Raw genomic sequence first — 26,813 nt, forward strand, 5'->3', positions numbered from 1 at the left:
CACACCCTGCCACTCAGAAATATCCAGCCCCAGAGCAAATCTCTGGGTGGGATTCTTAAGTAGCTGTTTAACCTTAGACCAGCCCTGGAACACATGCAGGAGACATAGCAATAGGAACACGCTGGTTTGAACAGCCCAAGGATATTCAGAATTCTCAAAAGGTATCTGCTTCATGGATTGGGTCTCTGAGGAGAAAAGGTAAAGGCATAATTATTAATAGTTTCCAATAGATGGCTCACAAAGTCCAGAGCTGATGGCAGTGCTGAGTACAAACACCAGATTAGTTTCAAGTCCAGCCATTCCATCATATCATAAGACAGAGTTCCATTTAAAAAAAGAGTTACATTAAAATCATAACCTTGGCCCAGTTCCCATGGGTGATAAACAGCACAAAGCAGACACACAGACTGCAAGTAAGGCATCACATAACACAACTTTAAGAACAAGCACACTAACTTTGAGAGCAAATAAATCAACAGTACAATTAGCAGCTATTAAACTAATAATGCTTATATTTGTTCTAATGTGTTCTTGTCTGATTTGTTATTATCTCAGCCCGTTGGGCCCCACATCACATGCCAAAAAGAACTGTTACAGTTCAACCCCAGCCAGCAACTAAATACCATGCAGCCACTGACACACCCTCCCCCCCCACCCAGTGGGATGGGGAGGACAATGGGAAAAAGGTAAAGCCCGTGGCTTGGGATAAAAACAGTTCAATAATTTAAATAAAATAAAATATAACAATGTTATAATAGTAATAGTAATGAAAAGGGAGACAACAAAAAGAGAGAGAAATAAAACCCAAGAAAGACAAGTCCACAGTACAACTGCTCACCATTCTGATCAATGTCAGACCCTGTCCCCAGGCAGCAATTGGCCCCTCCCAGCCAACTCCCCCGGTTTATATACTGGGCATGACGTTCTGTGGTATGGAATATCCCTTTGGACAGGTCAGGTCAGCTGTCCCAGCTATGCTCCCTCACAGCTTCTCGTGTGCCTCCTCACTGGCAGAGCATGGACACTGAAAGCCCTTGACTTGGGGCAAGCACTGCTGAGCAACAACCAAAACATCAGTGTGTTATCAATATTACTCTAATACTAAACCTAAAACATAGCACCGTACCAGCTATTAGGAAGAAAACTAACTCTATCCCAGCTGAAACCAGGATTGGCGTGGATGCAGAGTTTCAGTATTTTCTTTTGCCTGAAAGAGTCTTTTCTGTCTTTTATGTGGAAGAACAGACATCTCTAGATGATAGCAGATGCATGTAATTTTATTCTAAGTAATAAAAAAGACTGAATATTGTATTTGTCTAAAACACAATTTAATCTAGTTATTTCTTCTTTCAGTAAGTCCTACTAGTCATGCAGCAATGTGGCATGCTTTCTTATGAAGAAAAGCTTTAAAACCTCAACTTCTTTTTGTTGCTTTTTCTTTTGCTCTAAAATGCAAATAACTTATGTCTTCTATTTTATGAAAGTAGATTAAACTAGAAAATTATTCAACTAATGCCAGAGGATAAAATCAGAGTGTGGCACAGTTTCACAAATGCTTATTCATTACAAAATGGAAGTGATTGACATAATTTAAATATTACAGATGTGTAGATGCATAAAATGCGTGTCAGATTTCTTTCTTCCAGAGGTAAAGATTCCCCTACCTGATACCATCTTGATTTAACCCCTCTTTTCCCTGCTGCATGCCTCAGGGTATCATGAGGCCTGCCAGAGGTGACAGGTTATAGCCCTGGCTTTGCTCTGCCCTGGCAGCAGAGCTCTACTCTGCATCTCCTGCCACTGAGCTGCTTGGATCAACAGGGAACCGATGGGGGTCTAAATCTGCAGCCAGCCTCTCCTTGCTGCTCTCTTGTTTTGGCATCTTTTCAGGTGACATGGTCTCTCCTAAGGTAGCAGCAAGAGCTGTGACACTTCACATCATTCCTTCTTCTCCGTCTTCATCTTCCCACCTTTCTCTACCACTCTCCTCTCTTAAAGAAGATATCCATCTTCATATTCCCCCATGGTATTTCAAAGCTCCATGTAACCTGCCACACACTTATGGTAATGCCCTAGACTGCCTGAACCCTTCACCTGCCCAAGTGCCTGTTTTCTCCCTTGTCTGTGTTGCAGGGAAATTCCTGGTTGTCACCTCACTGAGCAGTCATCTCTAACCCATATTTATGCCTCTTCTGCCCTAGTGTACCTTCTACCCGAGCTCCTCAGCTGAGGTGTACTTGAGATACATACCCATACCACCACTTTCTCCTGATTGCCCCCCTATGAGCGCATACAAGGACCACAAGAAGTGCTCCTTTGTCTCTCCCAGCAAAGGGCCTGGAAGAACCTTTCCAGCTCCCCCGAGGGACAATGTTTGGTAGCTCAGGCCTACAAGAACAGAGTGTGACTGCTTGGCAGGTGCACTGCCCGGAGGGTGCTTCTTCAGCTGCTGACGGATGGACACCTTCTTCTAGGTTCTGCCACTGCCCTTCGCTGTTTGCTCCTGTTCACAAAATCACAGAATATTCTTAGTTGGAAGGCACCCACAAGGGTAACTGAGTCCAACTCCTGGTCCTGCACAGGACCATTCCCAAGAATCACACCATGTGCCTGAGAGCATTGTCCAAATGCTTCTTGAACTTTGTCAGGTTTGGTGCTGTGACTACTTCCCCGGGGACCCTGTTCCAGCACCCAACCACCCTCTGGGAAAAGAACCTAAACCTCCTCTGACACAACTTCAGACCATTCCCTTGGGTTCTGCCACTCATCACCACAGAGAAGAGATCAGTGCCTGCCACTGTTCTTCCCCTCACAAGGAACTTGTAGATGGCTATGAGGTCTCCCCTCAGTCTCCTCCAGGCTCAACGGACCAAGTGACCTCAGCCACTTCTCATATGGCTTCCCCTCAAGGCCCTTCACCATCTTTGTTGCCCTCCTTTGGACACTCTCTTAGAGCTTAGTATCTTTTTTTATTGCGGTGTCCAAAACTGCACACAGTACTCAAGGTGAGGCCACACCAGAGCAGAGTAGAGCAGAAATGGTTTGGGTTGGAAGTGACATTAAAGATCACCTAGTTCCAGCTGCCCTGCTGTGGACAGGGACACCTTCCACTAGACCAGGTTGCTCAGGGCCCCATCCAACCCGGCCTTGAAGTGTTGCTTCTTTCCTTTCCCTGACTTTTTTTCCCAACATATCCCAACTACCTTGCAGTCTGTGAGTAAGGTAATTTTTTGTTAGACTGCCAAAGGATATTTTTATTGTTATTGTTGTTACTATTACAACAATTATTGTTGTTACTATTACATAATTATTATTGTTGTTATTATTACCTGGGGATGCTGGTCGACAGCCAGCTGAACATGAGCCAGCATGATGATACAGTCCATGGCATCCTGGCCTGTATCTGCAATAGTGTGCCCAGCAGCACCAGGGAAGTGGTTCTCCCTCTGTACTTGTCACTCGTGTATGAGGCCACACCTTGAGTCCTGTGTCCAGTTCTGGGCCCCTCAATTCGGGAAGGACATTGAGGTGCTGGAGCAGGTCCAGAGAAGGGCAACAAAGCTGATGAAGGATCTGGAGCACAAGTCCTATGAGGAGTGCTGAGACAGTCGGGGGTGTTTAGCTTGGAGAAGAGGAGGCTCAGGGGTGATGATGTCACTCTCTACAACTACCTGAAAGGAGGTTGTGGCCAGGTAGGGGTCCTGTGGCTGGGCCACTGGCAACAGGATGAGAGGACATAGTCTCAAGCTGCTGCAGGGGAGATTTAGGTTGGACATTTGGAGGAATTCTTTTTCGGAAAGGTTAGTTAAACACTGGAGGTGATGGAGCCACTGTCCCTGGAGGTGTTTAAGGGAAGACTAGACATGGCACTTCGTGACATGGTCTAGTTGACATGGTGGTGTTCAGTCACAGGTTGGACTCGATGATCTCAGAGGTGTTTTCCAACCTAACCGACCCTGTGATTCCGGGATTATTACCATTTCCACCACTACCGTCATCATTACTTGCCCTAACCCTTAACCCCGGGCGGTCCCTGGCGGGGCCCTGCCCACAGCGCCCCCTAGCGGCCCCCGCCGTGCCGTGACGCGCCCGCCGCGAGCAGGGCCGCTCCGTCCCCGCGGGGCGCGCGCGGCTCCCGACGCTGGTCGCCGGGAGGGGGGGCGGTGCTTCCCGCGCCCGCCGGAAGTGACGGACATGCCGGGGCGGGCGGGTGGCGCCTGGGGGATGCGCGAGCGGCGGCGGCGGCGGATCCCGAGCGGGGCTGCGGCGGGAGGCGGGGGCGGCCGCCGTCATCAGCGCCGCCATGCTGAGCCGCAGCTCGTTCACCAGCCTGGTGGTGGTGTTCGCCGTGTACGTGGCGCACACCTGCTGGGTCATGTACGGCATCGTCTACACGCGGCCCTGCCTGGCGACGGCGGCGGCCGGCCGGCGGGGGGGTGCGTCTGCCCTACCTTGCGCGGAGGCCCAAGCTGCAGGTGAGCGGGACCGGGACGGACCTCGGCCCCTCGGTGTCACCGGCTCCCCGGCACCGCCCTTCCCCTTGTCCCTGCCCTCGGCCCCTGCCCAAGCCTCTGGCCGCTGTCCATGACCCATGTCCCTGCCCCCGTCCCTGTCCCTGCCCTGTGCAGAGCGCCCGTGGCTGCTGGCACGGGGAAAGTGGAAGCGTTTGGGGTTTGCGTTTTTTATTGATTTCGTGTACTTGTTGGCACACACACACTGGATAGAGCAGCATTGCAGGAGGAATGCTGGGCCTGTTTAGTCTGGGGAAGACTGAGAGGGGATCTCATTAATGCTCGTTAATATCTCAAAGGCAGGTGCCAAGGGGATGGTGCCAGGCTCTTTTCAGATGTGCCCATGGACAGGACAAGGAGCAATGGACATAAACTAAAACATAAGAAGTTTCATCTCAACTTGATATAGAACTTCTTTACATTGAGGGTAGCAGAGCACTGGAACAGTCTGCCCGGGGAGATTGTGGAGTCTCCCTCTCTGGAGACATTCCAAACCCACCTGGACACGTTCCTGTGTCACCTGCTCTGGGTGCCCCTGCATTGGCAGGGGAGTTGAACTGGTGATCTCCAGAGGTCCCTTCCAACTCTAACAATTCTGTGATTTTGTGAGATGGCTCCACTACTTTCAACTTCCAGGACAGGTCATCCTTTTAAAATGTATTTAGTGGCTGGGTTATCATGTATTTTTGTCCCCAAAAGGAGCTGAAAGCTGTGTTAAGACTTTTTTTGAGTACATTATTTTCTATGTATATAACCTTCCTGTGGCTGGGGAATTAGTGAAGCCAAAATACAGACCTGTACTTTAGGCATAACAATGCATGGATTTAATATTTCCATACTCTGATTTCTTCATGCTGTGTTTTGATTTCAGTTAAGCGTGTATACTACCACAAGGTCAAGCATTGGTGCTGAGAGTAATATAGATCTCGTTTTGAATGTGGAGGATTTTGATATTGAGTCCAAATTTGAAAGGTAAGTATCTGAACTAGTAGAATCTGAGGTGTCAGAATTCATTCTTTAATTCTGAAGCAAAAATCCTCACTGGTGGTTACATGGACAGAAGTATGCATGAAGCGAAGTTAGGCTTCACAAACACAAACAAATCACAAGAATTAATAAACTGATAATACAACCAACTATGGGGCAATTAAAAGTTTCATAGGTTTCACACAGCTCTATCTCATCTGTTGGCAGTTTCCTATAAAAAGATCTGTGAAAATTTGGCCCAGTACAGATCGATTATTAAAAGGAAGGCTGGTATAATACTACTAAAGCAGTAACTTGAGTTTGAAATGCTGAGATTCACAAAGGTGACAGATCCTAAGGGAAAAATGGTAATCACATCTTTGCCTGTAACTCCCCTGGTAGTTTTCCCAGTCTGAACTGGTACCTTTGATCTTCAATGGGGGGGGATGCTGGCATTCCTAGAAAAAAAAAACAACACAGACTTCCCCAACAAGTTACCCCTTAGTGAAGGAAGTTTGACTGCCTGAACTTGGTATCTCTCAGGTGGAGTTTTAGCTTCTGTTTCATAAAGTGCTTGCTGCACTGCTATTCTTGCTTGCCCCATCTTTTCAAGGGGATCTCCTCCAATTAATATCATGTTTGGAGGGGGTGAGACTGCTTGTACAAATTCAACAAGCCGCTGCTGCTTTTGCTGGGTTTCTTCTAGGGTTTTTATCAGGCTTCTGCCTCTTACCCTGGAGCCATGAATTAACCTTATCAGTTACACAGATAATGCTTGCTCAGTTTACTCCAGTGATTGGCTGCCGTCTGGGAAGTGGATCCAGCTTCTCGGCATCCCACTGCATTAATATTGACTGGATTTCAATCTCACCCGATAGATGGCCAGACTTTGATATCTTGGTGGCTGTACACGGCACTGTTTTAGTAGCTGTTTGCTGACTGTGGCAGTCATTTGAGGTTTCAGCTTTAATTGAGGGTTGACATGCTACTTTGTCGTCATCAGATGTCAATGCAAACATTGCGTTTTGCTCTTTATCAGAACAACAGACTTGCTTTGAGACAGTAGTCTCTCAGCTCCTCCAGTGGACACAGTAAGTTTTAGTTACAAGACCATGTTTCAGAGAACATTACAGGTTCTACATCCTGCAGATTATCCTGTAAGATTCTTTCATGCGCATTCCAAAGCTCCACCTGAAGCTTTTGGATATGATCATCCTCGGCAACAAGCCATGCCTCTGCTTGTAGCCTCTTTTCCAGCTCAGCAGCAAGCAATGCTTCTGCCTGCAGCCTTTTTTCTTTGCATTGGCCACCCAGGACAGCAATTTTAGCTCTTTCTCCAGAGGTCTGTCCCATTTCTCTCCAGTGTTTTAAAATACAACCCGAAGGTGATTTCTTCACAATTCCGTCTTTGGAACCTGAAGAACCCACAATACAAAATAAACCAAATACCGGTTCCAAAAGCAAATAAACCAATGAGTCTGAACTCCCAAGTTAATATCCAAAATACCAAAATACCAAATACAAATTCCCAAATACTAGTTACCAAATACCCCACATAACACATAAAAAAGATCTACACAACTTATTTCAGTAAACCAGAAAAATGCCTTATTTTAAAAATGCAGAGGCATCTTACCTGTGTCTCAGAGTACAGGAACAGAGGAGGCATTATGCAAGGTTGCAAGTAGAATGATTTCTTGGCTAAAATAAGGGGAGTGACTTCATGGTTTGGGGCTCCAATTTAGAGTTCTGTGCTTGGCATACCATAACTGAGAAGATATTTTATTAATGCAAAGTGCATGGCAAAACTTTGTGATTTTCTTATTAAATTTTGTATTGTGTATACAATCTGTGATACATATTCAGCACATGGAAGGCTGTTTTTTGTGAGTGTTGTCATAACTTTGGCCCTATGACATAGCAGTAGAGGAAAGCAACAAAAGAATTGATGCAGTCCTGTGTTAGCTAGAGCAGTAAGGTATGAAATGGACAAAGATTAAACTATCTTAAGATAATAGTAAAACTTTGGAAATGCTTATATTGTAATATGTACTGGAGCATAAAAAATTATCCTGTCCAGGCATGCATCATTAGGACATACTAACTAGAAGTAATTGTTGTGTTCCAGGCAACCCAAATGTTTAGTAATAGCTAAATATTTCAGCGTGTACATCTCATAATGTATTTATTTTGTGTTTTAGGACAGTGAATGTCTCTGTACCAAAGAAAACGCGAAATAATGGCACATTATATGCATATATATTTCTTCATCATGCTGGCATTTTGCCTTGGCATGATGGTAAGCAGGTGCATATAGTAAGCCCTCTGACCACATACATGGTCCCCAAACCAGAAGAGATTAATTTACTCACTGGAGAATCAGCCACACAGGTAGGTAGCTCTTCCATCTACAAAAGAAGAACTGCAAAAAAAGTGATTTCTTTTATAGACACTTGTAGTGTTAGTATGTGATGTGCTTGCGTCTTTAAACTAAAAATGATATTGTGGAGAAAAAAAAAATCAAAACTCCTTGATTATCATGTGCCAACAGTAGACCACTCCCCAGAGCAGAGGCAGAACTCTTTCTTTAACACTGCTATTAAAACACTGCTCTAGTTAACATTAATTACTTAAAGAATTCATTGCTTTTGGTAGAAATATTGCTGTGTAATAGAATCGTAGAATCCATTCTCTGTGACAGCATGGAACTGCTTTCTATAGTGAATTGAATTTGTGTGAAATAATATGCTTTGCTATTGTAAAATAGCAGAATAACATATGAAAACAAACAGATATGCTGTTTGGTTAATCATCCACATCCTTTTGACTGTTTTGAAATATCATCTAATTACTGTACAGTCCTGTTTTCAAAGTGAGTTTTTCTTACTAGTATACACATTCCTAAGGTATGAAGATTAATTAGGTGAATATTCATTCTTGATGAACAAGGCTGTGATTGGTCACTCCACTTTTTCAGTGTCAGATTATGGTGGGCCTTTACAATCTACTCTGTTGCATTTGAGCAAAATACTTGATCTGGTCAAAATTAAGGTGAAGTGTTTCTTCATGGGCTTTTTTTTTGTAATATAGTTAATGACTCCATAGAGTCTGTGAGTTACATTATTATCCCATTCAAAATTTTGTGTTGTTCAGCAGCATGTATTTTTATTCTTCTTTTAAAGCAAATCGAAGCGGAAAAGCACACAAATGCTCTGGATGAACCTATCTCTCACTGGAGGTCAAGATTAACCTTAAATGTCATGGTGGAAGATTTTGTGTTTGATGGATCATCCCTCCCTGCTGATGTTCACCGTTACATGAAAATGTAAGCTGATGACTTCATTTTTATACATTTGCTATTATAAACTTATGGCACATTTCTTCAAAAATCCTCCCTGGCCACTGTTAGTAATTTTATGTTTAAATGGGCACTTAGGAGACAAGAATAGGCGCTCTGAATGCTTTTCCTTAGAGAGAAATTACTAAGTTATTGTGTACTAGAAAACCTGATTGGAGATACCTTGCTCCTGGGCAGGTCAGAGTTTAGAATACTTTATTTGTAAGGAGTTATCATGGCAGGACAAGCAGACACAAGTAAAATGCTCCAGCAGACTTCTGCAGCTTCTGCCTTTGTTCTCCAGTTGTTCTTCTAGCCTTTAGAGCAGTTACTGTCCCTAGACCCTTTCCAGTTATCCTTCTTCTGCGAGTTACCTGTACAAACCCCAAGTGCTGAAAACAGGCACAGGTGGCCTCCTATGGTATCTTTTTTTCTGCCTTTATGATTGGCTTTGTTTTACTTTAATGCATGTATTCCTGCATTATGTTATTTTTCTCAAGAAGGCACTAAAAAGCAGAGATAGGTTTTTAGGCCACTAGATGCAGACAGCAGCTTCTGTTCACAGCTTGCATAAGTCACTTCCAGTGTCAACCATATAAGTAGTGCTGTATTGGCTTGTGCTGTTGTATGATGATGCCTTTCTCTACAAGTATCCTGTTAAATCCAGAATTAGTTGCTTAATCAGCAGACTGATTAAGCAACTGGGGTTCTGGGATAGCTTTCCAGCCAGAAGAAAAAAACTTAGTAACTCATAGGATAGGCACATAACAAGAAGAGGTTGTTGAACTGGGGTGGATGAACGAGGATGTTTTTCTGGTCATGTTTAGATTTGCATCAGTGCTGTTTTGTCATTATATTGTACAGGAAATAGTTTGGATATGAAATAACCTGCTGCAATTCCACTAGCAATAGCTTTAATTGTAGTTATTACTTAGAAGTCTAAACCGCTTTGGTTAAACAACCAAGCAATATTTCTGAGCCTCAGTTTAGTACTCTTCTGTGTTACTGTTGCACTTTGTATATTTAGTATGCAGTCTTTCTTAGGATGCACAGAGACTTCTTTCTTTTGTCAACAACTAAAATTCAGCTTTCAGGCTTTACAAAGCTCTTTTAGATTAGTTCCATAGACTTTTACTGAGAACATCACAGTGCAGATAACTCCTTTTCTAGTGAAGACCTTAAGAATTTGTCTCTCTTAGAGCACTGGGCTAAATACTTTTCTAAGATACTGACAAAGCAATTGCATATAGGTTATAATTTGCTAAATAGCTTTAATCAACTTGATAGAGGGCTCAATGGTTGGGTGGTTTCTATTGGATTCATGCACATTGGTGAGGTGATAGAGCAATCCAAATGAGACCTTCTGTGGAAGAGATGGCAGGGGAGATTTCTGCTCCTTGGGCGCTCTCTGAGGTAGTATTTGGCCTCCTTGTGTGCACACCAGCCCTCATGCTAGAGCATATGATGCTGCTGACCTGATAGATGACCTACCAGGTGCAGAGGAGTGGGGAAGATGGTGGAGAGTTGTTATTTTTGCAATACGAGCAGGATACTTGAGACAAAGGATACAAATATATGGTGGTAGTCTTCAGCATGTTTCTCTTCCACGGAGTTGTAGATTTCCTCTACCCCGATCATGCAAAAGCTTCAGCATCATCACAACCAATTTCATTTGTCTTTTTATTTGCTTATTCTGTCTTTCTACAGAAGAGTAAAAAGAAACAAAACTTTTTAATGCAAATATCTTTCAGTGAAAGATTCTAGGCCAGTGGCTAATTTCTTGGTATGTGTTAAAAGAAAATGTGCCTGAAAAGATGGTGGGAAATATCTACATGGGTAGATCTGAAAGTGATGAATGAGTGCTAATTTGAATAAAAGTAGTTTGCTTTTTAGATCACTGCAGTCATAAAATCCATGTTTAAACATCCTAGGGTTCAGTTGGGGAAGACAGTGCATTACCTTCCAATATTATTTATTGATCAGCTAAGCAACAGAGTGAAAGATTTGATGGTGAGTAATAGAATATCTTTAATTATATTTAACAGTTTTAACAGTAATCTTCACTGTTGTTTTAATTAAGATTTTTTTCATTGTTTGTTTGCTGAAATGAAAAAGTATAAAAGCACAAAAGAACTCAATGACAGTTTAACTTAATGTGATCAACTGTGGTACTGCAGAAGCTGGATCCGGGTTTGAGATTCTCTTCTGGCAGAATTATCTGCCAAGCACTGTCTTCTATTCCACCAAAAGATATTTGGATTCCATTGTTTCTGTCTTTTGGGTGATATGGAGGACATCACTGTAGCTGTGGCAGGAGAAGTCTCATGAGTAGTTTGACTCCCTAACCTGAAGAAGTTGTGTTAGCATCCCAGAGTGGCTTCTGATATCTTCTAGGAAATAAACATATTCACATATCTACAACTGATAGTGGAGTTACAAGGACACAAGTCAGTAGCTACTCATTCTCTTATATCCACAAAATTCACTTGTGGTTAAATTTTCTGGTACTGCTCTCTGTCATGTTAGAGCAACTTGAGCACCTGAAAGCTTGATGTTGCAGTACATCCCATGATTTTGTGCTCTTACATTAATCAGTGGAATTACAGAAGGATAAAATTGTATGAGATTTCTGGAGATTGCCAGTACAGTGACCCAGCTCAGAGTAGGATCATATAGAGCGAGTTGCTCAGGACCTTCTCCAGCTGAGTTTTGGTTATATCCAAGTATGGAGATGCCATAGCCTCCCTGGGCAACTTGTTCTAGTGTTCAGTCACTCCAGAAGTAAAAAAAAAAGTAGAAAGAGTTTTTTATAAATTTAAATAGAATTTTCTGTATTCAGTTTTTGCCCGAATCTTCTCTTGTAGGAAATTATGCAGTTCCTTTGCTACAAGTTACACATAGCAGTCCCCTGTATCTAAAACATGTTCATCTTAGCAGCTCTTCGTTAAGCCTTGCAGTTCTTTTCAGTTGTACCAATTGGAATTTGGTAATTAGGAGTTACTGGGACCAACCATCTTGGGGAGTGTCTCAAAATTGTTAAATGAGTATGTTTGAATACTTCATCTTCTACATGAAAGCCTTAGTAGCTGTAAACTTTCCATAGACCTTCTAAATTCTCTCCAATTCATTAACTTTAGCTCAAAGAATTTTGCTACTTAGTGTTGGGGAGAATCTTTAAGAACTTGTATCCCTTCCACCCCAAGGTTGTTCAACAAAATAAAGTCCTGAGCATTTGTTACAAGTCTTGATAGCAGATAGTTTTGTCCAATATTTCCTTGGGTATACTTTTGCAGTGCCTTTATTAGCGGTTTTGTCCTTTGTTTTAAGTTTTTATATCACAGATCATTCAGTTCAATACATTCATATGAACTTCTAACTGATCAAGTCATGTACCCTGTTTACAAACAAATTCACATTCTCATGTTACTAATGACATTCCTGCAGTTGTCATCAAGTTACAGTTAATGCTGTTGTAACTCACTGCCTTGAAGTCATTAAAGATCCTGAAAAGTGCTACAGACACTCCATTAAAACTAGCAGACTTCCCCTCCAGCACTGACTCATGTGACACCTCAGTAGTGACTGGCCACACTGCTCTCAAGCACTGCAGAAAGAGTGGTCTTGTAGTAAATATACTGTGAGATGATGAGGGGTAAGGGAAGAGCAGGAAAGAATAAGGGAAAAAGGTAGTACAGCTTTTGTGGAGCCAGGTTAACATTTGGCTAGAGGAACAGATACTGTCTGTTTGCTGTGCCAGATCTAAAGTCATGGAGCTGAAGGTGCATTTTCCCTGCTTGTGCTAGGCTGTGTAGATTGTGAACTGACTATTATTTTGATCAAGATGTACGTCTTCTGTGGTAAGTACTGCGGTCCAGAGGTGGTGTGTTCCTCGTGTTTTTAAACGTGCTTGGCAGTGCTGGCGTTTTGGGGATTGCGCAGAATTTAAATTCATACTGCTTACATGCTGGTTTGTCGTATTGATTAAGTAGAGTGCTGGAAGTAATGTGTGATGTTCTGACGCTGTACTACAAGAGCAGGTTGTGTTGCAGAGGTTTGGTAACTTCAAGCTTTCAAAGGCTTAGTAACCATCACACTCACATCAAGGTTGTGAGGCAGCACTTGTGGACTTTTAATTGCTCAGTGAAAAAGGGTTCATTCTTCTAATCCTTCTATCTCCATTTAATTTGCTTTTGTTGTTGGAGAATTCCTGTCTCTGTCTTGTATTGCAATCCGATTTTCTCCCTATGCTACCCCTAACTTCTTAGTAGTTCTTTGTTTGTGGTACACTTGCTGCATGCTGCCTTGTAAAATTTACAGGCACTTGTAAAATTTTTATTTCCTGTCTGTCCTCCACAGATAAAATTTCTTTTCCTTTTCTCCAAAAATGTTAATGCTATCATGGGTAGACTGACAAGTTGGAAGGAGAGTAGATAGATTACAGGAATCCTTTAAAAAGGAAAAGCAGCCTAGCAGATGTTTATATAGTTTTTGGTAAACAGCTGTAGAATCTTGGCAGCATTCCTTACAGTCAGCTCTATCCACATTGGTTTCACCCAGTTGTTTTTCCTTTGTTCCATTCAGTTCAGAGATTCCTGGCACTGTTCTAGTTTCTCAAGCTTTTCTCCCTGCTGTATTCATAAAACTTTCTCAGCTTCCCTTTGTATCTCTAGTACACCTGCATGTTCTGCCACAGTCTGAAAAACTTCCAGGGTCTTGGGAGGGTGGTGAGATTGAGATTCATTTGTACTCACTGAAGGAAACAGTGAATGGGAGAGTGAATGTAACTCCAGTTCACACCTGACTGATACATGGGGAGGCTAAAACCATGTTGTGTGTCACAAGAATCAGAAGAAGCCCATTCATCTTGGCTAAGTGTCAGATAACTAATTACTGTAGAAATAGATACAGTGTAGAGTAGCAGGACTGAGATGGGAATCATGATTGGGAGTAATTAGGAGCCTGGAGCAATAGATCTTTAACTATTGCAGAGTTCCTGAGCTATCCCTGGAAATGTAAAACATACTACCTAAACTTGTACTGAAGTAGCTGCAGAGAATTCTGACATCTGAGAGGATGTTTGAGAGATGGACAACTATCATGCAGAAGGAGCTAAGGCAATTTAGGACATTTTTTTTCCCTCATCTTAAAGGGGCCTCAAGTAGTTCTCATCTAACTGAAGTGTAAATGATACAATAGAATTAGCTGAAATTTGTTTCTTTTGGGGCAAGACGAAGTTTTCTGTGACACCCCAGATCGCAAAGTATCTTGCTTAGCTTTAGCTGTGGTGTTTTCACTAGTCTGAGCTAGTAGCATCATCTTGCTTCCCTTTTCAGTTTCTCTCAAAACCAACCTCAATTTGCTAAAGTTCTGACTGTGGCAATTTTTTGGGGTTTGGTTTTTTTTAATATTCTAGTTTAGGTAATCTTAGCATTTACATTCAGAGAAGTACTGTCAAAAGAATTATCTCAAGTATGCTTTTCCCACTTTATGCTGCCATCCCAGAGGCATTTGTATACAGGAACAGTGAGGTTGATACAAGAACTTGAACAGAACAAACTGGTAATTTAACATTTCTTGGAAAAAACCCCTAAGACTTCCAGCATGATATAGAAGTCTAAGATCTTATTCCCTTTCAAAAAACAGACTTCCTAAAATTGTGTGATTAAATTATAGAATGATATATAAAAAGAAAGAATGGAAGTAATCGTTGCCATTTTTCTTCTGTTAAAAATGAAACTATATCTTTTTGAAATGCAGGTTATAAATCGTTCAACAACAGAACTACCTCTTACAGTGTCATATGACAAAATATCTCTTGGAAAACTCCGATTTTGGATCCACATGCAGGATGCTGTGTACTCCCTCCAGCAATTCGGTATGTTTATTTTTAATGTCTTTAGGCCAAAAAACTACAACTATCCCCTCAATTTGTTTCTTTTAAGTACACAGGTGACGCTTTTTTTTCTCATGCTACAAATCTTGCGTTGTTTCACTTTAAGTTAAAGATGAAAATATACGTTGACATGTGGTCGGAAACAAGAATACAGAGGTAAACCAGCCATTTTTAAAAGGAAATTTATTTGGATAGTACTCTGTCAAAGCATAAGAGGACATAATCAAGAGGAGAATTTTCACCATGGGTATCTCCTATCATTCGTGGAACAGAAAAGCTGGGTCAGTGGTACATAAGCTTTGATATAAGTTATATACAGCAGGTCAGTGTAGACATATATCTACAGTGAAACACAGTCAGGCACGGCAAAGTCTCTGAGTTCGAGCTTAGCATGAAGAAGGAATCATCTGGGTTCTGATCATACTGTTCTGACACCAAAACTGTCTGACCTCTTGCTTTGGCTCAGTTACATATTTATAAGGTAATTCAGATAAACTAAAGGCTTTACATGCATGAAACTTAAATTCTATGTTTCGCTTAAATGTAATGGGGAATGTATACACTTTCACTCTGAAGTTCATGTGCTCTGTTGGTGATGGTATAGCCAAGCTAAACATTTACTGTCTTTGCTTGTTTCACTGATGCACACCTTTGTGAGTCCAATCATCACTCTTAAAAAAATCCACATCTAATTTTCAAGGTTATATTTGCTGACTTAGTTTTCTGGTACAAAACTGTTGTTAGCTTCTTTATGCTTCTCTAAGGAGCTACATTGTAACTGAACTGGTGTTGATCTATGAGAGTAGGATTCTTTCTGATCCTCTTTTTTGGAGCTCTTCAGACAGCAATTTGAACTTTGAAGCTTCTGTGCTGTATTATTGTAATGTTTTTTATATTCTTCCAAGTTTATCTTTTTTTTTCCCAATACAGATAAATGCAGTATTCTACTAGTTTCCCAACAGACATAATGCTGCTTTCATACTACTCAGTGTTGGTTTTTTGTTCACCAAAATTTAGTCAGGGCAAGAGGGTTTGGTTATTCACTGTCATCTCTGAGCTAATATTTTGTGATGGACAACTTAACACTTAAAGCGTTGATTCTGCTGGGAAAAAATAATCTGCTCTGGTTCAGCACTGGTTTCAGAATGTAGTGGTGTAAGACAGAACCTGTGTACAGTGTAACTTAACTGAGAGCCTAGACTTTCTCCGTTTCTTTTGCAGTCTAAACATTTCTCATGTTTTATTGGGGGAGAGAGGGCAAGTAAGGAATAAAGTCATTCCAGGTAGAATCCAACTGCTTCTCCTTAGCTCAGGCTAATATATATTGAAGCTGCAAGTATGTCCTCTAAAAATAACTGTCTTGAAAGAATCAAGTAACTGCTTGCTCAGAGTTTTTATAGGGTATTTAGCCACCATCACTTCTCCATGATTTTTTGGTGAGCCCCCTCAGAATGGCATAATTGAAATTTTCATGTTCCATATCTTGGTTGTCTTGTGATGAACATGTATAGGAAGACCTATCCTAAGAGTGCTTCCTCTGCCTGGAAAAAAAGCTCGCCTAAGATGCTGCTTGTTCTCTGTAAGTTTGTAGATAGTGGATCATAAGGTTTGAAATCTTCCCTTTGGAAAAAATTTTTGAAAGATCACCTTAGGTTAGTAGCAAAACTCCAAAATCACTTGAAAATGAGTACATTCTTCTTACTGTGATGGTGAAGTAAATTGGTGCTGAACTCTCCAGTGTTGGAATTAGCACCAGTGTCATAAACGCAGCCTTGTGTATTTTCTGAGAACTGTAGACTTGAATCACACCATTGCATCTACAACTGTGTTTCTCACTGACCTTTGTTGTCCTTTACAGTATATTCCTTTTCTGACTTTTCAGCTTTTGATGTGAAGCTAACTCTTCTTGTGTATCAAACAAAAGTTCAGAGGCCAATTTGAATAACCCCTTTTCTTCCAACTTAGGCCAAAATGATTTCCTCTGTGTTGGCATTTGTCTGTCAGATGTTCAGCTTAGTCTGTAATCACACAACATTTTAAAGGCATGTTACAAAACACATTGTAATTACACAAGTTAAAGGTTTGTAACTAATGGGTTTAGTTTAAGGCAAGCCAAAAACTTGTCAAAATATAGGTAGACTTGGGTTTTACCAATAAAGTTTCCGTCATGTTTTGGATTTATGATTTCTTAACGAAACTTGTGCAGGTGACATAAGATTCCTTTCATATTCTAGCATAACAGCAATGAACTGCCTGATACTTCTTGCATAATGATTTGTTCTTTTTCTTAGGGTTTTCAGAAAAGGATGCAGATGAAGTAAAAGGAATTTTTGTTGATACTAACCTTTACTTTCTGACTCTGACATTCTTTGTAGCAGCATTCCATGTAAGTAGCTTTAATTTTTAGGAACTACATAATATTTTAAAAAAAAAAAAGGTCAGTTGTCTGAATTTCAGTTGTTTATTAAGAATTGGTCTTGGAAACAGTAATTTCAGTAGAGCAGTGGAAGTGTTTTCTGGTACAAGTCAGCTATAAAAATCCTAAATAAGACAGAATATTGGGATAATTACATAAAATTACATAAATTACATAAAAACTAACAATCTTGATGAAATATAAAACATAAACTTCATAATCACTTTTTTTTTATTCTGTAGTTGAACCAAAGCCCCTAAATTTAATATGCCTGTCAACATTGGTTCAAATTTTGTTGACATGTCACAAAGTTTACCACTGCAATGGCATAACTGCAGCACCAATAGTAGAGTTTGAATCTCTGACTTCTAATCCCTGGAGAAATTTAGATCAGCTGATATAAATTGTTCCAAAAATGTTGCTGTAAAGTGCAGAGCACAGGTGTCCAGTCATGCCTATTTGTTATTGTGTATGTCACACATACATTGTGTGTGTCTTGGTTTAAATCTGAATCTTTGTTTTAATGAACAATTTTTTTTAGACTTGGTTGTTCTACTGTGAACATTTTTGTAGTCTACAATTACACTCAACACAATTACTTTGGGAAAGTTAAGAACTTGCTGAGAATGTTTGCTATGTTTCTTTATACTTACATTGCATACAGTTAATTTGATTGGAAAGCATTAGGTTTCCCATGCATATTAATTTATTTTTTCTGTTCTGTTTGTCAGGTTGTAAGATACCTGTAGACTGAGATAGGCTTTTCTGGTACTGTTTACTTCCATGCATCGGTTGCCCAAATTAAAACAAACAAAATCCCAAACAAACAAACAAAAAAAAACAAAAGCAAAAACCAAACTGAAACACAAAAAAAACCCCAAAGCCAAAAACAGACAAACAAACAAAAAAACCGAGGGGGGTGGGGAACACACAAAATAACCCCCCAAAACTTTCTCATCAAAATTCTCTGACCCAAGAATTCTTTGAATCTGTGCTGGTTTTTTAAGACACTGAATGTTTAAAGGAAATACTGAAAAATGTATTAAATGAAAATACTGCATTAAAAAACAACCAACTTGCTACGAATTCCAAAATATCCTGGAAGTTTAGGTCAGCTTAGTGACAAAACAGAGAAGAAACCTGACTTGCTGTATTGTAGGATTTTTTTGAAAAAAGCTTTGGTATTATCCAAACCTAAAGTGACTATGAATCCAATACAGAGCACTTTGAACCTAATTTACTGAGCCTTTCCCTGGTCTCTCGAGGTACACAATTCATCAGGGTCCTCATTCTTCACCCTCTGTGATGTGTTACCCTGTATTGGGTCATTGACTTTCTTTACAGAATGCTGATTTGTGCAGCTGCACAGAAGCAGTATTTGAAATTCATCCTGTCATTTTGCACTGCTTTTAGAGCCTGGGCTCCTAAAACAACTTTTCTTTTTAGCTTTTATTTGTGATACTTAATTTTAATTTCTGAAGCTTCTAAAACAGGTTTTTCTTGAATTCCATTTTAAATGCTTTTCTAACAGTTCAACTGGCAGTCTCTAATTAGTGCATGTTTCAAGTAAATGAGTATGTTTCTTGCTATTTGCAGCTTCTGTTTGATTTCCTTGCATTCAAAAATGACATAAGTTTTTGGAAGAAAAAGAGGAGCATGATTGGGATGTCTACAAAAGCAGGTATGGACCAGAATGCAAAATGATGTGTAATATATGCTGTGTGTTTTCAGTCTTAGCCTAAGTTGACACTTTGTAGATTCACCAAGATAGCAAAATGAGATGGTTTTGTGTATGAAAAAAGATGGCTAACAGTCTATAGAGTTAGATGGTTCTAACTTCATTAGCTTCAGTATTAGTTGCTTTTAAGCACTCATGTCACTTCTGGGTTTGACTGTCTTGCAACTGAGAATTTAATATTAAGTCAATTACTGTATTTTCCTCACTGAAGGAACAGAAGAGTACTTTGAAAAAAGCATGAGTACCAGAAAAAGTTCTGTGGGTGGAGAGAGTGTGCTATCATGGGTAATGCTGCAAGTCCCAGGTTCCAAAATATTTGGGGGTGGAAAGTGCTGTTGTGTAATGCTCTTGTTTGATTTGGGCTTTGATGTAAACAGGAGCAATAGAGACTCCTGGGACGTGGGGAGTGGGAGAGCATAGGAGGGTTGAATTGTTTTGTATATAGAAAAGATGAGGGAACATCTGATATCCTGCCATGCCTTCCTAGAAATAGATGAAGGTTTTTCTAACAGATTTTTTCCATTTTTGATTATAAACCAAAACGATAAACCTGGAGTCACTTGACATCTGAGACTATCCCTAATTCTAGCATGTTTACAGATGGATTAGGACATGTGAGGAATATCAATACCAGGGAAAAAAAGGCATTCTAAATTACAATAAATAGCAATATGTTTTTCCCATGTCTATCATTTTTATTAGAGTGCATTTGGTTTTCTTTAAAGCACTTATACTGCTGTTGGCGTGTGTATGCCAAAAGGTTAGTAAAAATTCAAAATGGTCCATGGAATTTCAGAATTGTGTCAATTTTCAGTTTCAGAAGTCAGAAAAGTCAAATTGAAAAGAGCAGCTAAGGGGTTTTTACTGTTAAAGTATCAGTCTTCAGATATTGATAGTTCCATCCTCTCTTTTGCAGGCCTTAGTCACCTTTCTGCCTGTGCCTCCTTCTTACCCTAAGGGAGAAGTTTGACAGGCAGTTGGTGTGGAGTGGTACAGTGTAATTGTTGATGTCTGAGTGTGTTGTACCTATTTTTTTCCTTTTTTCCCTGCTTGGGGGGATGGATATTCAATGTAAAAATTAGTTGGGAATCACTTACAAGCATCCAAGGTTTTGCAAAACCTGAAAAATAAACTTAAATATAAATAAGTAAATGAAATACATAAAACAGATCTATTTGACAGTATATAAAATGTATTACATAACATTTACAAACATTAATTTAGTTGTGTGAGTTTCAGAGACTGACATTACATTACCTCACAGCCTTTCAGCTTCCTGGAAACAAGAATCGTGAATATGGTTCATAATAGTAGTGATACATTGCTGAATTGCTGCAGTACGGAAGTCTTCCTTAAATGTTCCAATTTTCTTTCATCCTTTGTGATAAGGCCTGCATAAAATGTTTTTGTTCCCTATTTGCCTGGAGTTCACTGTCTGTTTCTAGGGCTGCTAGATATATCAAGATGTATACAGGAGTTCATGCTTACACTGTGTAAGACAATATTACATTAAATAGGCCAGGAGTCTTCTGTCATCTCAGCTGTTCATTTAAATATTAATAAGCCTTTTGTTTTTATTGTTTCTGTCTAGTGCTTTGGCGGTGCTTTAGTACTGTGGTAATATTTCTTTTCCTTTTGGATGAACAAACAAGTTTATTGGTACTGATCCCAGCAGGCATTGGTGCACTGATTGAGGTGAGTTCTTAAAGCTTTAGAACCAAATACAAGTGTTTGCAGCAAAATCCACAGTTTATTGTAGAAAAAGAATGCTAAACTAGTTACTGGAAAATTCTGCTGTACCATCCTGTGTTTGCATCATTATTTAACTGGCTTTCAGTGGCAGAGGAGATTGTGTCCCTTGATCAAATAAATAAACTGGAAGTATCTGTTTTTTCTGAGATGGTCCAGATGATATTGTAGAAACCAAACATATAGCAACGCTGAGGTTCCTCCTATCACATCATCTGATAGGCATCACTCCTGGCCAGGCAAGTATAACCATGTCAACAAGCCTTCATGGAAACATTGTCAAAGAGCAGGCTTTGTGCTGTCAAACAGTGTGCCCGAACTGTGAGGTGATTGGGGTAGGAGGAAAAGGGGGAGACTGCTGGTTGTGTTCATTATTCCAGAAGACCACATCCAGTCACTGGGTTGCAGGTACTGCTTAGAAGCCTGATTTATGTGTAATAAAGCACAAAGTCAGCAGTAATGGGAAGGTGAGATTTCTCTACCTAACATTGCTTGTAGGTCTATTTACTTCTCAGCATTTAAAAATAAGTTCAAGACTCTTGTGGAATTTTTGACTACACATCTACTATAGTTGCAGATACTTCCTGTGGAAGCAAAACAGTTCAGAACTTCTAGTGATTAAATTGTTGAATGCAAAGTCAGAAAGTGATTCTTAAATTTCAGTTTGTTGTGTAATGAACAGTGGTGTCTTAAATAGTACCATTTCATTGACTGTAACCTTTTTTTCCTGTAAGTTGAGATTTTAAAGTCTGATGTATTTCTCTGTTTTAGGTTTTCTGTAACAGATTTTCTGGTGGTTTTGTTCCTATATATAGCAATTTAGTCTTATATTTCAAATGTTCTTTAGCTGTCTGAAATTTTAACTAAATTTCAGGGATAAATATATATATATATATGCCCTTATAAATATGCTCCTTCTTTTGTAGAGTATCTTATATTTTGATCCTTGGAATCGAAATAATTTAAAAGAACCCACTAAATACATCAGAAATTCATGAGTACCTGAGTAAATTTTCAGATGAACTAAACTTTTGCTTGCTTTAGGGTCAAACTCTAAATGCCTCAGGTGCCTATTGGTGCTGAGGGCATCTAACCTCCACCTGAGCGCTGCAATCCAGATATCCTGGAAGGACTACATTATTTCATTTTAAGTTCATCATCTGGTACAGAGACATAATAGTCCAGGCTCACAATGTTGTACTTGTCTGATGACATGGCATTTGGTTTGTATAGACACAGGCAGAAGGCTGCAATCAGGCTGCTTTATGCAATGGGTGCTTGAAATAGGTGCTCTGGAATCTTGATTCTAATTATCTGGATCCTACATAAGACATTCCTTTGGATAACCTTTTACGTGCATGTTTTGTTTTTGCTAATCACAGGTCTGGAAAGTGAAGAAAGCCTTGAAGATGACAATCAAGTGGCAAGGCTTGAGACCCAAATTTCAGGTATAGTAGACATTGCCCTGTTAATGATTACACTCTTGAGTCATCCATCTGTTTTCACACTACTATACAACTTGGCTTTTAGTGAGATGAAGATTCAAAAAGAAAACCCATTGAAGTTTCCTGTGTACATCTGCTCTTTAGGAAGGGCTTAATCCAAAAGCAGGATGAGCATTTTCAAACTTATTACTTTCTTTGAGCTCTGTAGAGGAAGCAGCTATTTGTATTAATGGTGTGAGAATCCTCAGAACTTCTCTGTCAGTCCTGCTAAATTGAGGTGGGACCATGCTCCTGCCACTTTGTTGGAAAGGCACTCTTAACTGACATCGTGGTTTGAAATATGAAAGTATCTTTTTCATGAAGCTGTAGGTGTAATTTCTCCATTGTGGAACTAATAGAAGATGTGACATGTTCTGGGAACAGCACACTCTGATGATTGTTCTGGGTAAAAGTGAAGTCCTGCAACTGCAGAACGTGCAGTGGCAGCAGGGATTCAAATTAACGTTTTTTAATGTGAGTGTAATCTTTTGAAATTGCAATCTACACCGAAAGTTTATCTTGTTGGTAGGAGAAACAGTTGTCTAATCTTCAGTGTTTACTTCACAACAAGTACTGGAATTTTGTGCTGCTTTAAGTCTGTGCCTTGAGCAACTGACAGCTCTTGTTGTTCCTTTGTCAGTATTCAAGGAACTGTGTTTAAGCAGTCATAGTTTCTGGACATGTGGAACTGACCTCTACGTGGACGTGTTTTTTTAATAAAGGCTTCCTATATCTGCCAAAATCTTAGCTCCTTCACTATGCTTTTGCTTTCTGAATTCTGCTGTCTTGACAACATTTTTCTAAGCAAAATAGTCCTGGAAGTTTGGTGTAAAATATGAAGGGAAAAATTAATCTTTTTGCCTACCTTGTAAGGCTGCACAGCACAGATGTATAACTCTCTTGCATAGGAGCTTATAAAAACTTTGAACTGTTACCTACTTAATGTCTAAGCAGATTAGTTTGCAGTTTAAATCTTGAGTTTAGGGAGTTGGACAACAAGTGCTTTCCTTCCATGTTCTGACTTGATTATGCTTTTTATATGTATTGCAGTTTGGTACATACAATGACTCTGAAAAGAAAACTGAGGAGTATGATGCCCAGGTAAGAGGGAATCATATGACTTCTATGAAGTCTATATATGTGACCTACTGACTGACTTATTTTGCTCTTTTTTTGCTGCAAGTGCATTTTCATGTTCTCATAGTTGTCAAGTGGATCATCATTGTGTGGATGATCAGATAGTGAAGACTGATTCTGATAATTTATGAAAAGAGCAAAACAGCAAAAGAGTTCTTTTGTTAGCTGAATCTGGTTGAAACATTTTTCTGAGAAGTAGAATTGCAATTGACTACCAGAAGAGAGATCTGAAAGGGTTCATTCACAAAGCCGAAAGTTGATATTTGTACTTGTTATTTATACTGAAGGATAGTTCACGTGCTTCCTGATTTCTGAGAGGAATTGAGCATAAGTGGCAACATTGTTGCTAAGTAGGGAGGTACTCTTAGACCCTGATCTTCGTGCTGCCTGTTGGTGCCTATGCTCTAAGGGTTGTCTGAATTGGGCATTGGAATTTTCACTACCACCACTAGAACTGGAAGCATAGTGGAAATAATAGCAGACATTTGGGAATAGGAAAAAGATTTTGAGGAAAAAATTATGTTGCTGTCTTCTGGTTGATGCCATTAAAAATCTGTATATCAAATGTGAACTAACAAACTATTTTCCTTGTCTATTAGGCTATGAAATACTTGTCATATTTGCTCTATCCACTGTGTATTGGAGGTGCAGGTTATTCCTTGCTGAATGTCAAATACAAAAGGTACTATAACTCTATAAATAATGATCTTATATGGAATTGAAACATTTCACATTTTTTCTATATTAATGAATTGGAGATGATGGGTTATTTAATTCATAAGTCAGGAACTGAAAGCTTCCTTGTTCTGTAGTATCTAAAGCTGAAGAGTATGGCTGGTTTTTTAACACCCTGTAAGGCTACAGACTGTTGTATTTCACAAGTAATCTGATATTACTGTAGAACAGAATTCAATACTTGCATCCATGAGTTAGCTGTCAGTCAGAAGAGGAGGAAGAAAGCTGCCATTGATGTTTAGAGGACCAATATGGTGACAGGAGAGATGACATGAATTCAGTGGTTGAACTTGTCCAGTAACAGAGAGAAGCAAAAACTGTCCCAAAATTATTTGCTCTGACCAAGAGGCTTGTCTGTTCCTAAACAAGATAGCTAGGATGGCAAGCAAGCAAAAGCATTTTTGAGAAAAGCCTCTTTATTCCTTTAAATCTATGGATTTCCTGCAACATATTAATGCTTCAGCAAGAGCTGGAGACTCAATATTTCATGAACAGGTGAAATCCTTATCCATTTTCACTCAAAATAGAGAGTGTCCAAAGGAGGGCAATGAAGATGATGAAGGACCTTGAAGGGAAGCCGTAGAAGGAGTAGCTGAGGTTACTTGGTCTGTTCAACCTGGAAAAGAGGAGACTGAGGGGAGACCTCATTGCAGTCTTCAGCATCTTCATGAGGGGAAGAGGAGAGGCAGGCACTGATCTCTTCTCTGAGGTGACCAGTGACAGGACCTAAGGGAATAGGAAAAGGTTCTTCTTCACCCAGAGGGTGGTTGGGTGCTGGAACAGGCTCTTCAGGGAAGTGGTCACAGCACCAAGTCTGACAGACTTCAAGAAGCATTTGGATGATACTCTCAGGCACATGGTGTGATTCTTGGGAATGGCCTGTGCAGGGCCAGGAGTTGGCCTTGATGATCCTTGGGTCCCTTCCAACTCAGCATATTCTGTGATTCTGTGAAAATAGCTGGTTTGTATTGGAGGGATGCAAGCAAGTGTGCAGCCGTGAGACTTTGTTGTAGAAAAAATCTGCAAACACAAGCATGGTGGTAGCCATGTAGACATATTTTTTTATAGTCTTTAGGCCCAGAAGGGATGGGAGCGAGCAAGCAGTAGCTAAAATAACATCAGGAAGAATTATTGTTGCTGCGTTCATGAGCCGTAGCACTTGTACTAGAAACTGGGACAGTTTCTGGGCTGTTAGAAAAGCAGTTTTTTCAAAGGACTTTTGTCTTAGTAATGAACTAGCAAATATGCAGCATTTAAAAATCCTACTTTTCTTGCAAAATTCGTGAATTCATTCAGTACTGGAAAATAGTGTGTGCCAGGTGTTTTATGAGCTGCAGCTTAAGGAAATGAAAACAATTCATATCGTAGAATTCTTACCATTGTTAAATCTGTAAGGAAATGTGACAGAACAAGTAATGTTGACAGTGGATTATCCTTTCATCTTGGAGGCATTTTTTGATGCATTTTTTAAATGCTTGTGGATTATTGAAGTGCTGCTACAACTGTATTGCTGCTATTAACGTATCACTAACACAGCAGTGCAAGTTTAATTTTAATTGACGCAACCTGAGCATCACATTTATTAGCTGTTTCTACTAACACTAGCAAAGGTATGGAATTTAAACACTGTCTGTATCACTACTGTTACTTTGTTAAGACTGTGCTCTGTTGAACATCTGGGAGGGTTATTAGATGTAAGGAAGGAAAAATGTAGATTCCTTGTGATTACTTTTTTTTTCTAAAGTACCTACTATCATGGCTTGCACTGAATGATATTTGTTGTTTGAAATTTGATAAGTCCTTACAGTGCCATATTAAGTGTTTCTTTGGTATTTAGAATCGAGTGTTACATTTGCAAGCTTTAATATAATCAGGGTTCAGTGCACAGTATTATCTGATGTCAGTTTGGATACAGAAGTCTTAGAATGGTCTGAAAAATTATAAAAGCAGTTGATAAAGCTCTCCAGACATCTATGGACTGATAAGCAACCTTTGCTTAAACTACCTTCTCTGAAGCCCCTCCTAATCAAAAGAGGATGTGAGGTATTTAGTTCTTGTGTAAAGTAATTTGCAACATAGCCATTTCTTGGTGTAGTCAGCATACAGTCATGTAGAGGATGTGTTATAATTTTGGCTGAAGTGAAAAAATAACTGGACTGTCTTCTTTGTTTGTAGCTGGTACTCCTGGTTGATTAACAGTTTTGTCAATGGTGAGTCCCTTCTTCTGTTCTTTTTTCTATTCTTATTTCTTCAAATGGAGGCTAAGACCCAAAAGTGGAAAATTGACTGCTGTCAGTTGGATCAGTGTAATACAGAGCAATAACTTGGCTGTAGGTTCCAAAATAATCACAGTGATTGAGAAAGGGAGAAGAGTAAACTCAAGTGAACAAAAGAATTAGATACATCTTCTCTCTTTAGAAAAAAATTACTTTAAATCACTAATTGTGAAGGTATAGTTGTGTGATGTACATCTGTGTGCATTTGGTTTTTTTCCATATTTTATCTTCAGGAGTGTATGCTTTTGGATTCCTGTTTATGCTGCCCCAACTCTTTGTAAACTACAAGGTAAGATTGAAAAGTAATTTGTCTGCTTTTCTAGTCTCTTCTTATAGACTTCCAGACTTCCCAATTTATTACAAATTGATATTTTTTATTTCTAGATGAAATCTGTTGCACACTTGCCATGGAAGGCTTTCACATACAAAGTAAGTAAAGCTCTAGTTTGAAGTTTGGTGCAGTCATTTTGAAAATTATTTTCTGTAAGAAACATCTTAGTAATATGTAGCTTGACAGTACTTTTTTGTTTAAGAACTAAACTTGTTTGCAACTCTCCTTAAAAAAAATAAA

The 26,813-nt window shown here is 39.7% G+C and overlaps 1 protein-coding gene across 1 annotated transcript in view; it reads left to right on the forward strand.

Annotated features, from left to right (window-relative positions):
* Nucleotides 1-4,249: 4,249 nt before the first annotated feature.
* Nucleotides 4,250-26,813, forward strand: part of CLPTM1L (CLPTM1 like) — a 29,287-nt gene continuing 6,723 nt past the window's right edge. The window contains 16 exon segments of the mRNA XM_018070107.2: nucleotides 4,250-4,405; nucleotides 4,407-4,475; nucleotides 5,383-5,483; nucleotides 7,679-7,868; nucleotides 8,660-8,802; nucleotides 10,746-10,824; nucleotides 14,572-14,689; nucleotides 16,999-17,093; nucleotides 18,720-18,804; nucleotides 20,453-20,556; nucleotides 21,993-22,058; nucleotides 23,145-23,195; nucleotides 23,831-23,913; nucleotides 26,142-26,176; nucleotides 26,476-26,531; nucleotides 26,627-26,671. Coding sequence (XP_017925596.2) covers nucleotides 4,304-4,405; nucleotides 4,407-4,475; nucleotides 5,383-5,483; nucleotides 7,679-7,868; nucleotides 8,660-8,802; nucleotides 10,746-10,824; nucleotides 14,572-14,689; nucleotides 16,999-17,093; nucleotides 18,720-18,804; nucleotides 20,453-20,556; nucleotides 21,993-22,058; nucleotides 23,145-23,195; nucleotides 23,831-23,913; nucleotides 26,142-26,176; nucleotides 26,476-26,531; nucleotides 26,627-26,671 — 1,422 coding nt within the window. The 5' untranslated portion in view covers nucleotides 4,250-4,303.

This window comes from Manacus vitellinus, unplaced genomic scaffold, assembly GCF_001715985.3.
Source record: "Manacus vitellinus isolate BGI_N305 unplaced genomic scaffold, ASM171598v3 scaffold_17_pilon, whole genome shotgun sequence".
In the NCBI taxonomy this organism is placed as follows: Eukaryota; Metazoa; Chordata; class Aves; order Passeriformes; family Pipridae; genus Manacus; species Manacus vitellinus.